The following is a 15,625-nucleotide window of genomic DNA, read 5'->3' on the forward strand; positions in this document are numbered from 1 at the left end:
CCGATCCAGACTTCGACTTCGACACTGAGCCCCTCCTCAGCGAGGACTCTGTTGACGCCGGATGGGTAATTGACGCCATCATGGGCAATCTCACCGTGGCCAACAACAACAATTCCTTAATTGTCGTGTGGCCTTCGCCACGGCCGCTAGGACTAGGACGGGGAAAGAGAGATAAGTTAACGACGAGAGGGAAGGATAAAAAAAAAGAGAGAAATAATTGATGGTATTTGTGATGAAATAATTCTCCTTTAATCATAACTAATAGGGGTGTACAAAAATTGACCGAAAATTGGTTAAACCGATAACCGAACCGATCCGGAACCGAAATTCGGTGCCACGTCATCAAACCGAAAAATTTGGTTCGGTTAACCGAAACCGAATTTAAGAACCAGTTCGGTTATCCGTTTTGAATATATAAAAATTCGGTTACCGGTTATTTAACCGATTTTTATTTTTTTATATATAAAACAGATAAACAGTTTTGAAACCGAATAACAAGTTTTAAAACCAGATAACAGATTTGAATGGGATAACCGATTTGGATAATTGTAAATTTGGTCATCCAATTTTGAAAGGTTAACCGATTTTTTCAGTTAACCGGTTTCAGAATTGGTTAACCAGTTTTAAAACAGTTATAAAACTGATTATCGGTTTTACAGAACTTGTTAACCGAATTTCAGTTTTGGACCAATTCGGTTCGGTCATTGGTCTAAAATTTTCAAAACCGAAAATTCGGTTTCGGTTTTCAAATTGCTCCAAAACCGAACCGAACCGTACCGATTTCACCCCTAATAACTAATAAAAGGGTAATTTTTTTGGTCCATAATTAATAAAAGGAGATTTTTGGGATTTATTTTTTTGGTTTTACTTGAATTTGCAAGACTTTTACTAATATTGTGTCAAAATCCCCACTTATGTCCCCGCAAAGATTAACGAAAAAAAAAAATCGTCGCTCAGATCGTGCCGCCTCTGGAGACTCGACCTCACTCTATTTCGGACGTAATCTCCGGTCGAATTCCTCCGCCGCGAAGGAACTCGACGTCCAGTTACTCAATTTCAAGGTTTTTAATTTCCTGCTTGACCATTCGTTCATTCATCTTTATCGGCGCATATAGTAACGAGAAGTCCACAAAAATACTGTCGTCAATCATTAGGTTAGGTCTTGTTCACGGTGAAGGCAGAGGGAAAATGGGGAGGATAATACTGAACAACGCGTTGAGAACGATTGTGAACGCAGAGAGACGAAAGAAATCTATGGTGGAGTTGAAGCCCATCTCCACAGTCATGGCTTCTTTCCTCAAAGTCATGAGGTGTCACGGTAATTCCTCAACGCTCTTGTCATTCATGGATATATTTTTTTTTTTTTTTTATGTTATCTGTTACATGAATACTAGCTATGCTATGGCTTCCTTGTTCTAGTTAGTGCTTGACATGATATAAAAGAAAGATTTCACAGCCTCTCTTGCTAATCCGTTGAGCCAATGCCCTATAGTTAGCAGTAAGTAGCTTTCTTTCAAAGGTAGGATGTAACTACACATAAAGGCTCTGTGAGGAAACTTGTTCTCCTGTGACGCCTCAAATGAAAAGGTAGATCTATGGAAGAGAATTTTTTGCAGATATTAAGAAAGTTAATTTCTTTTATCGAAAATGAAAAGAAAATTAAGATATTCTAAAGCAACGTGGAAGCCATAGAGCGAAAGCCCAGTTACAAGAGAGGTCGGATAAAGCGAAGGATTGGAAACAGCCAAAAAGCTGTAGAACGATTGATCGAATCCCATAGATCTTCTGGTTGAGGATTTATGTCTTCAAACAGGAAGTTTCTGCGATGTCCTCAGATTCCCCAACACGTGGCGATGAAGGAAACTTTGGCTGGGTGAGTCCACTTTCGAGGTCTTCTGGATGGTCATCCTCGATCCGGACTCTTTGGAAAGTTCTGTCCCAAAGCTTTGTTGCGAATCGGCACTCGAAAGTTCTGTTAACCAGGCTAAGTTTGTTGGTTTGTGGGACTTTGGATTTCCACACGTTTCTGGGCCTGCAAATTTGTCCGAGAGGTAGGTGGACATAGATTTCACCAACAGCCAGTTTAAGTGCTGATATTACCCATGAGGCTAATGGTCAAGCTCATGGTGAGCTCTCATGAGGTGTGATTTACTTGGGCTTCTTTTTTCTAGAGATTCTAGGGTTCAGCAGGTGCACAAAGAAAAAAAAAAGTAATTGATGATTGAGAGCAAATGTAATGATTCGGAAAAGATATATTTCTCATTATCATACACGGTATTATATAGTGCTAGGGTTACATAGGAGCCATAAATATAGCCGGCTAAATACAGACTACTTACTAATAATAGATAAAAACTAAATACTACATTATTAGTACACGGTTATCTAACAGTGATATTTGTTGCTGTCTGGGATTCTGTTCTATACAACTGTTTGTATCTAACCGGGTTTCACTCGTCTCTAGAGTAGTGAAGCCCTAGGTTTGTTAAGGGGATATGTACTTCGTAACGATGCTCAACTAACAAACTTAAAATGATCACAATCAAAATAGAAGTGCTTTTAAAACCTGGTATTATAGCGCCTGAAGTACCAAAAAAATAAATAATAGGGCTCCTTCTCTGCGGTCAACTATGAAAGTATAGACCTAGCATTCCATCTTTTTCGCAGTCGATAAAAAAAAAAAAATAGAGTTAAATAGCGTGATGCAGGAAAAGGAGTCGATGCAGCAACTTTTTTGAGGTAACTGAAACCAGAGAAATAGAAAGACTAATTCAGGAGCTGGAATACGTCACGATTTGGAAAGGTGTCCATGGCCATACGGCCTGGTTGTCTGACTCCGAACACTTATCAAATCGATGTTTTCGCTCCTTTCGGACTGAGGCAGCCCAAGATTTCCTGTTCAGCGGCGTAGTCAAAATTTTCAGCTGGCACATTGGCTGTAGCTAGGCCAACACGGTGGTTCTGCTACAGCAGTGCAACCTGTCTCCAGCTTTATCCCCCAGCTATTGCTGCCTCTGCTTATCAGCTTGAGAAACCCGAGACCCTCTCTTCGTCGAGTGCAAAAGTGATTTGTCAGTCAATTATTATTTTTTCGTCTCGGCATCAGCTCAAAGGCTCCTGTTTCTTTTCGGACCTCAGTCATCTTCATAAGGTAGCCTTCATGGCCTCTGTTTGGAGCATATGGGGCCAAAGGAGCCGTTATTGCCATTGGATGTTTGCCTTATCTTCAGATCTCAGCTCTTTTACTATGTCTGATCTCATTCGAGATTGGTCAGTTGCCTTTTAGCTTGTACTTCGGATTAACGTTAGCTTTCATTTTTTCTTGTAATATATTTTCATTTTTTCTAAATTAAAAAAAAAAAAGAGATTACGTGCCAACTGCCAAGAGTTCTTTAGTTTTTTTTTTTTTAATATATATATATATATATATTTTTTTTTATGAGAGACTAGGTTTAGTATAGCTCTGTCGTTCCGTTCAAGTCATAAGGAGGTCAAAAAATTTCCCTATAGAGCCCGTGACAGATACTTGTATAGCGGGATGCATATTTGTTTGGGTAGTAATATTCTTAACTTTAGTTTCATTTATAAAAAAAGAGCAGTTATTTGCATAGAAGCTGTGATCCATTCTAGCCTATCCTTCAGTACATTTTTGGGTGCAACAGGACCACCTAGCTTGTGTGCATGTTTTCCTTCTTATTAGCAATTGCCAATTGTCTTGCATATGGATGCACAATACACACAACTCAAATTACGGGACTATCATTGTTTGCCTAACTTGTTGAAGTTTACTATGCAAATTGTTTGTCACTTCTCGCTAGCATTATTCCGTAAACGTTCCTGTGTCTCTGACTTGAATTCTTCTAGGTTATATCAAGGATTTTGAAGTTCACGACCCACATAGAGTTGGAAGGATTACAGTTCAACTACTGGGCAGGATTAAGGACGCAAAGGCTCTTACTTACAGATGCGACATCAAGCCCGAGGATATTCAGAACTATACCACACGATGTCTTCCAACACGACAGGTATAAAAAAAGTTTATGGTTATCCTCGTCGATGTTTTGAATTGTGGAAACTGTCTGTTGGGGGTAAATCAAGTTTTCTCATTCTGGTCGTCATTCAATTCATCGCATATTTTGCGTTTTAATCTCGTGAAACATTTCTTCTTTGTTTTTGCTAGTGGGGTCACGTTGTGATTACTACTCCCGAGGGTGTTTTGGACCACGAAGAAGCTATTAAACGAAAGGTAGGAGGTCAGGTTCTCGGCTTCTTTCATTGAGATACGTCTCATCAATCTCCTTGCTTTTTGGATGAGAGTCTACATATGAGAACCTCAGTTGGTTTCTTTTGTATAACGACAGTAATGATGCCTTCAAGCTAGTTATTGGTTTTTGTTCTCATGAATTCATTCAAACTCATGAACCAGGGTTAGATGATCTTATTTCATAAGAACTTGATTTGCTGATGTGCATTTTATCTTTCTAACCCAGTGCTCAGTAGTCTTGTCATACGTTCTCCACTCTGAGAATTCTAACTATTACAATGGTCTGCTGTGATTTCCACGGGGATTTTTCTGTTAAAAAGATTGATAAACAATAGGTATATTTATCACTCAAGATGTGAACCAGTCCGTCCGACTACACCACACTACTTCGAGGGAACTAAATTAGACAACTCTTCTCTTGAATCCTCATGTTCCACCTCATGGACTTATTTTACACCAAGTCTACAGCTTAATCAAATAAATAAATTATTAATTTACTCTTTCCAACTCGAGTACGAGTTTAAAATAATTAATTTACCTTTCCTAACTCAATTATGAGTCTGACATAAATAAAACAAATATTATAGGAAAAAAAAGTTACTGGCAAACCAAGGTGTCATAATAAGAAAACTTGGTAGTCTTGACATTACTCTTCCTGTAACACACTTCCATTCACCAACACAACCACTACATCTTGCTAATTTTTGTCGTTGCATGTCCCAAATCTACTAGATCTACTCCGTACAATGGGTACGGGTCTGGCTGGGTCCACTTATTCTGTTATCCGGATCCGTTAAAAAAATAGAGGCATCCAGACCCATTTACCCGATTTTTGAAAGTATCAGACTTGTTACCCGTTCACCTGTTTATTATTTGGGGTACTGTTGATGTCGTTTCCAAGCGTCAACAATCATGAGAAAACAAAGAAGAAAAGTGTTCGTATCGTTTTATATTTAAAGTGTGGATCTCAGAAAGATCGTCGTATAGAAACAATAGTTAACTCAAAGAAAATAAATATAACGAAATTAATCAAATAAAAATGCGATTTTATTAATGATACGATCTCAATTACAAAATATAAAGGATAAGAAAAAAGAACGTCTATTTCTTCGAATGATGAAAGCCGAGTTTAAGAATAAGGAAAAAGAACGTCCATATCTTTTAGTAAGAAATAAATTTATAGATTGGCAAAGTGCGCAATCTTCGGAGACACGTGTCGTCGACTTCGTCCTTCATTGCTTCTTGTCTCGCCACGTCATATTGCTTGATTGAACGGCCAAAAGAAAATCGTCAACAACTCCGGCCAAAAGGAAAGATTAATAAATATAACACTAACCTTGCCTGACTTCCTAACTAACAAACTGGGAATCAAATTATAAAAACATGAAGTGAAGTACGGGATTATACAATGAAGTCCCTGTTTAATTATAAAAAATAATAAAATAATATTATCAAATTAGAATGTTATTTAAGTGGTCACAAATAATTGAAACCATTTAGTGGACCTGAGATCAACTCTTAATAAAAACATTATTTTTAGTGTTTAATGGGCTGAATACGGAGTAGATGGGTACGGGTCCACCTATTCCGTTACCCAAACTTGGACTCGCTAAAATCTTAACGAGTCCTACCCATTTACCGATAAGAACGGGTCTTACTTGGCCGGTTAACACCGAGAAGCGGGTCGGGTAATATTTAAAAATTGTCATCCCTAGAGAGTAGCAATAAAAACACTGCTCTTTTTATATAAGGTAAATCACAAGCATGCCCTTAAGATTTTTCACACTAGTCTTGTTGACCCCTTATTAGGAATGGCAACGGGTACATGTATGAACGGGTACACATATACCGGTACCGATACCGGTACCTGTTAAAAAAAATACCCATTAACCCGTTTTCTCAAATGGGTCAAGTAACGGGTAATACTCGTCGAGTAGCTGTTGTAAATTTCAATACCTGTTACCCATTAACCCGGTTCGGAAATTAAAATTAACCACCCAAAGCGTCTAAATATAAATTCAAAACTACAATTTAGAGTAGAATATAATTTAAAGTGGGAACACTAAAGCTAATTAAAATTCATACTTTACAACACAAATAATTTAAAAGGTTGGAATATATCTAATTTATATAAAAATTTTAAAAAATTATAACGGGTTGGGCTAACAGGCTAATGGGTCAAGTGCATGTACCCGTTTATATGTTAACGGGTATTACCCATTAACCCCTTAATATATCTTGAACAGATATTACCCGATTCGAACGGATAATGAGAGGATAAACATGTATCGGATAATAATGCCATTCCTTGCCCTTACAACATTTCAATTACATTCCTACAACTATCACAAAATTCCACTATGCCATTTTATGTGTTTTCCGAAATTCAGAATAATTATTTATAAAGACATCATGAATGATATGTTAATTATACAATAATATTTTTTATATTTGATTTTACTTGTATAATTAGGTTGTTTCTTTTATAAATAATATATTATTTTTTTTTTTTTTTTTTACAGAATATACTCAAAAGAAGGCTTGCTAAGATTTTATGATAGTTAAAAGGGAATATATCAAGCAAAATTAGTGGGAAAGTAATGGGCGTTCTAGCTAGTCCTAGCTTGGCGGGAGATACCGCCACTCCCGCTCCCGCCAAGCCCGGACTCCCGTTATTTGGCCAAACGGGAGTCCCGTCCCGTTAAGTAACGGGACGGGAGCGGGGACCCCGCCTAACGGGATTCGGACCCCGTTAGGCATTAAAAAAAAGAAAAAAAATTAAAAAAAAAAGTTTAAAAAGATTATAAATAATTATATAGAAGGATGTAATTGAAAGGATTTTAAACTAAGTGGGTAGAAAAAAAAGAATAAAGAAGAATGCAAATTTAACAATGGGCCTCCTCAAAAACCTCACCGACCCCCTAAAAAGGTGCGACGGCGAGGAAAAAGAGCACCCCTTTCCTCGTTAATTATTTGAAAAATTATCCCGGATAAGGGTCGGGATATCCCTTAGTTATAGAAGTTAGACTAAGCATTGATGTTTACATTTGCGAAATCAACTTCAAAATCGTCAAGAATATCAAAGCACATAAATGTTTCTTGTGCTCGATTTGTATGTTGAATCCAATCCTTACCACATGTCAATGCTTCGACCATCTCCGGTTTCAAGCTACATCTTCTATCGTCGATGATGCGACCCGCGCTACTAAAAGTTACCTCAGATGACACGGTTGAAACATGGATGGTGAGGGTGTCATGTGCCATAGATGACAAGACCGGGAACCTCCTCGCGTTCTGTCTCCACCAAACCAATAGGTCGATGGCTTCGTCATCGGGTTTGACCCACTCGTTCCGATCGTACTCTTGTATCTTCGGATGAGACCGTGTGTCGGCTGGGCTCGACCTCGGTTGACTTGTCCCATCTTCTTGTTGAGGAGATGGGCTATAAGCGGGCGCGTTGACAAAGACATTCGTGTATTGGTGTCTTCTTGGATACTGCGTCTGTGATTGATTTGGTTGTGTTCGATATTGCGGGAGGAGTTTCGCTTCGTATACCTTGAGAAGATCATAAAAAGCTTGCACGATCCTCGCAAGATCAAGTGCAACGTAATCTTGGTCCTCGAAATGATTTCGAATGTATTTAAGAAACTTTTTTAATCCACCGATTTTACATCGGCAGTCTAGAATGACTCCAAAACCGTATAATAATGGAACCTTTCCAGCCCCCCAATATTTTAAAAAATTGGCTTTCATTGCTTGAATACAATCTTCAAAAATTGTTTCGTTTTTATATTTATCAAAATGCACAGCAATTGCGGTCATAGTATGAAGACCGAGAAAATAAGTAGGAGTGTAAACAGCGGAAAGATAACAAGTTTTTTTGTAAAAAACTTCGAGAAAAGAAACAAATGATTCAGCCATCTTAATATCAAATTCGGTGATAGTGTCATCGCCATGTTCATTGTTAATATAAGAAACAATAACATTGACATAATGCTCGGATAAAAAGTTGGTCAACATAAGAAAGGTAGAATTCCACCTAATTTTGTTATCTAGATGAAAGGTGCGCTCTTGGAGACCGTTGTGTCTAAGGCGTCTCTTAAGCTCGTCTACTCTAGAGGTTGAACTATTGATCCAACTAATGTAATACCTAATTTTGTTGATGGAAGGGTCATAACTAGCGGCTCCAGCTTGAACTATAAGGTTTATGATATGGGTAGCGCATCGTTGATGCAAAATGGTATCGTCACAATGAAGTCTATCTTTTAACTCTCTAACCATGGTGTTGTTGCTTGTGGCATTATCTAAAGTTACGGAGATAATCCTATTGGTCAAACCTCACTAAGCTATAACACTAACTATGATATCTAAGATGTTTTGACTAGTGTGAGAACCTTCTATCATCCTAAAGGCTATGATACGTTTGTTGAGGTTCTAATCGTCGTCTATATTATGCACTACAACACTCATGAAATCCATATTTGATTGACCAGTCCATATATCCGAGGTTAAGGCTACACTGTACCTACCAGATGATATTGTGGCTTTCATTTGTTCCTTTTATCTTAAAAACCATTTTAGGATATCGGATCAAAAGGCTTTCCTAGACATGATTTGAAAGTTTGGAATTAAAGTACTCATTAATCTAACAAAGCCTTGAGATTCGATATGACTAAAAGATTGATCAGTGGAAACAAAATATTCTACTAAATCATGTCTAAAGAGTACATGATCGATGTGACTTATAGCACTTGACGAGACTCCAAATTGTGTCCCTTGGCAGTGCCGGTGATGACTCCACAACAGCGACGTCCCGACTCTTGTGTTGTGAGCGCTGAAGATTTTGCCACAAATGTGACATTTTCCGGCTTTTTCGCCTTTCGAAACCACATCTTCAAACTACGTCCACACAACGGACCTAGCACGACGTCGTGGTTGTTGTTGTGATTGCTGAGGTGGTTGTTGTTGTTGTTGATGTGGTTGTTGTTGTTGTTGAGCACCTTCATGTTGTTGTTGTTGTTGTCGTGCTCGTCGTTATCGTTGTTGTTGTGTCTCCTCTTGTTGTTCACGTTGTCGAGGTCGTGAAACTTGACTTTGACTTCGACGTTGAGGTGGTGGTGGTGGTAGGTCATCTTCTTCCTCCTCCTCCTCTTCTTCATTTGGATTTTGGGTTTCATCGTCATCTTGTTCTTCATTTGGATTTTGGGATTCACGCATATGTTGCTCGAATTCTTGAAATGCTTCATAAGCCACTTCGGATGGCAAGATTTGAGCTTGATAGGCTTGCTCGGGATCAATTTGAAGGTAGTATGGCACTTGGGTGTTTGGAATTTCGGTGAATTCCGAATGGCCGAAAGTAGGAGCAACATAATTTGGATCGAAACTGTATTTGGTGTTTTGGTCGGGGGCGTTTTGAGACAAGTGCAACTAATTTTCTTCAAATCGGTGCATTTGTTTACCTCGGGAAGAGCCGTTTTTTTCGGCCGCTGGGACTAACGGGACCACCGTTACCCGTTAGTCCCGCTAACATGACTCCCGTCCCGTCCCGTGACAGTAGCGGGACTCCCGCTCCCGCTACTGTGCCTAACGGTAGCGGGGATTCCGTCCCGTCCCGCTACCGTTAGACCGGGTGTAGTTCTAGCTAATAAATAACCACAATAATATAGTAGAATCGTAAAAAATAGCCTAAGTTTATAAATAAAAACTATTTATGTAAATAAAATACCTCCCTTAGTATATGATTTATATACGTTCCAATTTATAGTTTATAACACAAATGGTAAATACTTCATCAACAGTATGTCTTAGTTGTTTTACTTTTTTTTTTTTTCTTGTAGTTATTGGACTTAAACATTTGAAATTTTGACTATATAAATGCTTAAAATTTCAACATCCATACTATTTTTATTTTATTAATCAAACTTAATAAACGATTAATTTGTCCATTTTTTCATTAAAATAGAGGATACATGTGAATATGATTTAAGGTTGCAGAAAGCTTGTACATGTGATCTGATTGAAGGGTAAATGCGTAATTTACAAACTGCCAGAAATCAAACTCATTTTTGCGCGGTCCTTTCTGTAGTTGTTATAGAATATAAATATAAATACTTATAATTTTCTGACAATATTCCCTGCGTTGCAATGTACGACACACAGTCACACACTGTGCCTCGTAAGCACACACATCGCTGCTTCACTGCTAGCTAGCCTCTTTCTCTCTCTCTATCTCTCTCTCTCTCTCTCCACTCACTCTTTCATTTACGAGAAAACTCCAAAACCCAACACGCTTAATCTCAGGTTAATAAGTTAATTAATCGCCTCAGGGGAAGGATCATTGTTTAGAGAGTTCAAAGGGATTTGACTCCCACTGCATTTATTTTTTGGTTTGTTAAAGGAGTAATTAAGGAAAGCGACGAATCAAGAAGGACAATGAAGTGCGATTAAAAAAGAGTTTTCATTGGGAAAGTTGGAAAAGAAGAAATTGTTTTTATATGGTTTTAGTAATCACATTTATGGCGTTTTCGTAGTTCCCCAACAGTTTCAGAACTCTCTCTTTATTCTAGGGTTTTTGTTTTCCCCACTTACCCTCTCCTCTGGTTTTGGTTATATGCTTTATTTCTTCCCAGGGTTGGGAGTTGGGCTTTTGGGTTTATGGGAGTCTTTGACATTCTCTTTTAGCATTTTGTGGGTTTATGATTTATTTTTTTCTTTCTTCTTCACCTTCCTCAAATATCAAGTGAATCTCTCTCCACTTGATTCAGGTTTGGGACTTTGGGTTTGTGTTTGATTTTCCCTTCGCATTTCGGTGCATCAATTAGTTGGTTTAAGAGTGATTCATGCAAAATGTTGATGAGCAAAGTGCAGTTTAGAGAAGTGGCCGAGTTCGGGAGAAGAAAACCAACGATCATACAACTTTAAATGGATCACATTTATGAGCCTCTCTATTGCGAAACGCTTACTCGAGTAAAACGTGCCTGTTGATTGAGCTGTCTATTTTTCAAAAGACCTCTCTCGGAGAGTGATCCAGGGTTTATCGTCACTTACATCTCAAAGTACGTCCCTTTCTCTCTCTTTTTTCTTTTTCTCTGGTAAGATCTGTACACACATTTATCTTGCTGGATCAGATTACTTACCTGAAGATCTCGTTCCAGAGCTTCTCATGGATTTCCTGAAAGTCAAGATAAAGTTCAGAAAATCCCAGAAACCAAACTCGAAAGCAGATTCAGAGGAAATCCCCATGACACCTCACCCGAATGGAGATTTGCCAGCGAAGGAGACGGAGGTAGAGAACGAGCCGGGCAACGAAGCCGAAGCCGAAGCTGAAGCTGAGGACGATGAGGACGACGACTTCATAACAAACGAGGTGAAGAGGAGGCTGAAGGAGCTGAGGAGGAACAGCTTCATGGTGTTGATCCCGGAAGAGGACGGCGAGGAAGAAAACGACGGCGATGACGTGGCGGATGACGTGGCGGAGGAGGAAGAGGGGTCGAGGGAGTGGCGGGAAGTCGAGGCCGAGGCACGCCAATGGTGGGGCGGTTTCGATGCTCTGTACGACAAGTACTGCGAGAGGATGTTGTTCTTCGACCGCATGAGCTCTCAGCAGCTTAACGACTCAGGTAATCTATGCTGTTCTAGTAGCTTTTCTTTTTTTGTTAGATGGATTTTAGTACATTTGATGATTCTGATCTGCATAGAATTAGTGTAGTATGTATGTGTATTTCGATTGGCTGATTTTCATCGCTGACTTTTTCGAATCGAGGCAAATAAGAGGATTGTATTGCGTAACTAACTTATGAGGACACACAGTAAGAGGAGAAAATCTTTGTGAATTTATTGGGGTTTGTCTTGTTTCAGAAGTTTAGGCAAAGAGCCTCCGAAAACCGACAAAACTAGTAAACACTGAATCCCCAATCCCATTAAATTAGAAAGAAAGGATACGCCTTTAGAATTTACATATGTGTTATCAACAATCTACCCAATCTCCGCAAAATAATCTATTGAAGTTTGATATTCCAAATCAAGTACAAATATGGCAAAATTGTCTCATCGGTATTCCGAGTTTGGTTTTCTATTATGCATGTGCTATAAGAGATTGTTGTGGCATTGCAAGCTGTGATATGATTTGTCTTGTATATGCCTAAAACCATCACGTACATATGCGTATTTCAATTGGCTGATCATTCAGATGGATAAAAAGAGGTAATCTATATGCCTCTTCATTTTCTTGATCGTTACTTGTATTTTCGAATCGAGACAAATAAGAGGATGGTTTTACGTTACAACGATACACAAGAAGAGGAGAAGATCCTTTTGAATTTATAAGGTTTGTCTCGTTTCAGAAGTTTAGGCAAAGAGCCTCCGAAATACGACAAAAGTAGTAAACACTAAATTCCCAATCCCGTTAAATTAGAAAGAAAGGATAGGCCTTTAGAATTTATGTATCGACAACAATTCACCAAATATCCGCAAAATGATGTATTGAAGCTTGATAAATACCATCCAAATGAAAGTATATAACATATGTATCTTCTGAATTTGTGGGTATATATGTCGTCTTGTGATTGTGGTGCAGGGTGTGAAACCCCCACAACTCCATCGCCGAGGTCAGCGTCGAAGAAGCTGAGGTCTCCACTGAGCTGCCTTTCACTGAAGGTCGAAGAACCGGGTGATGAGACTGAGCATCTTCAGCAACCACAGAGCGAGCCTTATCAGGATATCGAGACGGCCTACGCGGCTCAGCTCTGCTTGACTTGGGAGGCTCTTCACTGCCAATACACCCAACTCACCAACAAAATATTTTGCCGACCCGAAACCCCCACTTGCTACAACCACAGCGCTCAGCTTCTTCAACAGTTTCAGGTCTTGCTGCAGAGGTACATCGAGAACGAACCCTTCGAACAGGGTCTTCGTCCCGAGATTTACGCTCGTGCAAGGAAACTTTGGCCTAAATTGCTTCAAGTCCCTAATATTAAAGGTGAAGAGAGAAAGAAAGATAAAACTTTGTCGATGTATGTCTTTCCTAGTTTGAATTCGTTGAATTTTTTTCTTTTTTACAGCTTCTGATCAGAAACAGACGGAAGGAGAAGAATCGACTTTGACAGTCCTTGCTCCCGATCTCATGAAGATAATGGAATCGTCGATCGTTACTTTCCACCTTTTCTTGAAGATGGATAAGAAAAAGTCTAGCGGGTCGCGCAATCGATCTGGAAATGAAAATGCGGCCAGGGTTCATCAGATTCAATCCTCCCTCGAGAAGGTTTGGTTTCAAGGCTCATTGTCACTCGAGATTTTATTACAATTAAGTCGTCTACATAGTTGATTTCGAACAAACATGCGTGTACCCAACTTTTTGTGTCTGTTTCCGGTGCAACAAAGTTCATCCAAAATTAAAAATACCGTGTTGTGAAAATTCTTGCAACTGCAATTTAGCGCTGGTTTAGGAAATGATTTTGTCAAATTAAGCTCGTTGAACAAAATGAAAAAAGTCATATATGCTTTTCAACATAGAACCTAAACTTGACCCTTTCTCCAATTGCTGAATTTGTATTTCTGACGTTGTAGTACTTCATGGATTGTTGCTTGGTGTTTATTTGGGTATAGACTGCGTGAAATTATAAGTTTACTCCGTGTAGACTTGTTTCAGACGAGATTTTGTGTTTTCATGTACACACACTCTATTTATATATATCACCATCATCATTACTTTTTTTTAGTGATTCAGATCAACTTACGACGCTGGAATAATTCCTCGTTCTATATGCAGAAACTAATGAAACTAAAAGAACTGCGAAAGAAAAGCAGAGGATGGAAGAAGATGTCGTGGCCCTCGATGCTCGAAGATGTTCAAGTCTTGTTCAGCCTTATCGATGTTGAAATCGTGTCATGTGTTGTTAGGATGACCAGGATTACTAACGAACAGCTAATTTGGTGCGAGGAAAAGACGAAGAAGCTCGATCTCACTGATGGGAAGCTCCGACGAGACCCGTCTCCGCTTCTCTTTCCTTGTCAATAGGATAATTTAAGCAGTCTCTCTAATCTAAGGACCCAAACGCAAAGGAAACACAAAGATGTGGTAATTTTGTCAATACCCATCATCGTGGATATATTCTCCATCTGATGATCCAACTCTTTTTTTTTTTTTTTTTTTTTCAAGACAATGTGTTAAAAGTTGTAGTGCGTTATTTACTACGAGCTGATAGCAGATTTTATGCTGTGGATAATTTATCAACTCTTTTTGTATTTTATTTTTATTTTTATATATTATCAGAAACTGTTTTTTTGTGTATAGTCCCAAGGCAGTGTTTTGCATCTTGAGTTTGGCTTACTATGTTCTGAATTTAGAAGTCAATACTAGAACGGTCTACTACTTAGCGGTGAGATAATATTAAGCTCACGATCACGATGATAGCAGAAGAAATAATCGAGCAATATCCCTTGGTTTTCAATTATTTAATTATATATATATATATATATATATATATATATATATATTATACTAGTGGTTCTCTGTCAAAGCTTATGTGATTTGTATTTTCCCTTTTTAATATTAAGTTGGTCACATTATGGCCTCGTTTTAATGTCAACTAAACTCAAGTTTTTAGCCTTAGAACTTGCTTTAGAAAGTTGAGGTGTTTAAAATGGAATTAGCGGACCTTAACAGTGCTAATACTAACATCTAATCTTGTCACTTTCTATTTTGGAAAATTGCTCAAACTAGGAGTAAAAAAAAGAGATTTATAAACAACTAGCCTACTTATAGAGGAGACTTTTAAATTATAACCCAACTATCTATTTATTTAGGGAAATAGCCCATATTTCCCATTCTTCCAAAATTGCCATTGGTTTCATAAAACTTCGTTTTTATTTGTTTGTTAATTCTAGATTTTTTCCAGTTATTCATCATCGGTTTTGAATCATGGAATCGTTCGCCAAATCGGAGACATGTATTTTGTTTTTTCGAATGGTAAATAATATTTACTATCGGATGGCCCGACTGTAAATATTATTTACCATTAAAATTATCCTGCGATTTGCAACCAGGATATTCGACAACTCATTTGGAATAGTAGGATCATCGATTTCGTAGATGTTCTTCTATTGTTCTTATATTATCTGTTCGTTTAGGTTAGTCATTTAATCCTTCTTAGTTTATGTTTGTCTAGTGTAGGTGTTTAGGTTCTTTAGTTTCTTACAACTTCGTTCTTATTTGGTTGTTAATTCCAAATTTTTTCCAGTTATTCATCACAGATTTGAATCATGGAATCATTCGTCAAATCGGAGACAAGTATTTTGTTTTTTCGAATGGTAAATAATATTTACTATCGGATGGTCCGATAGTAAATATTATTTACCATTCGA

The 15,625-nt window shown here is 38.2% G+C and overlaps 2 protein-coding genes across 2 annotated transcripts; both read left to right on the plus strand.

Moving 5' to 3' along the window:
* Positions 1 to 897: 897 nt before the first annotated feature.
* On the plus strand, positions 898 to 4,485 carry LOC149402344 (small ribosomal subunit protein uS8mz-like). The gene is made up of 4 exons (XM_089609517.1): positions 898 to 1,061; positions 1,155 to 1,318; positions 3,865 to 4,025; positions 4,181 to 4,485. Exons 2-4 carry the CDS (start codon positions 1,189 to 1,191, stop codon positions 4,277 to 4,279), a joined length of 390 nt encoding a protein of 129 aa, XP_089465643.1. The 5' UTR covers positions 898 to 1,061; positions 1,155 to 1,188; the 3' UTR covers positions 4,280 to 4,485.
* A 6,912-nt stretch (positions 4,486 to 11,397) lies between these two features.
* Positions 11,398 to 14,552, plus strand: LOC149402345 (DUF1666 family protein (DUF1666)). The gene is made up of 4 exons (XM_089608093.1): positions 11,398 to 11,883; positions 12,840 to 13,241; positions 13,324 to 13,523; positions 14,031 to 14,552. The coding sequence occupies exons 1-4, from the start codon at positions 11,427 to 11,429 to the stop codon at positions 14,277 to 14,279; spliced, it is 1,308 nt and encodes a 435-aa protein (XP_089464219.1). The 5' UTR covers positions 11,398 to 11,426; the 3' UTR covers positions 14,280 to 14,552.
* The last annotated feature ends 1,073 nt before the right edge of the window (positions 14,553 to 15,625 follow it).

This window comes from Urtica dioica, chromosome 3, assembly GCF_054948205.1.
Source record: "Urtica dioica subsp. dioica isolate 48M chromosome 3, U.dioica_male_clone48M_v1_H2, whole genome shotgun sequence".
NCBI lineage: Eukaryota > Viridiplantae > Streptophyta > Magnoliopsida > Rosales > Urticaceae > Urtica > Urtica dioica.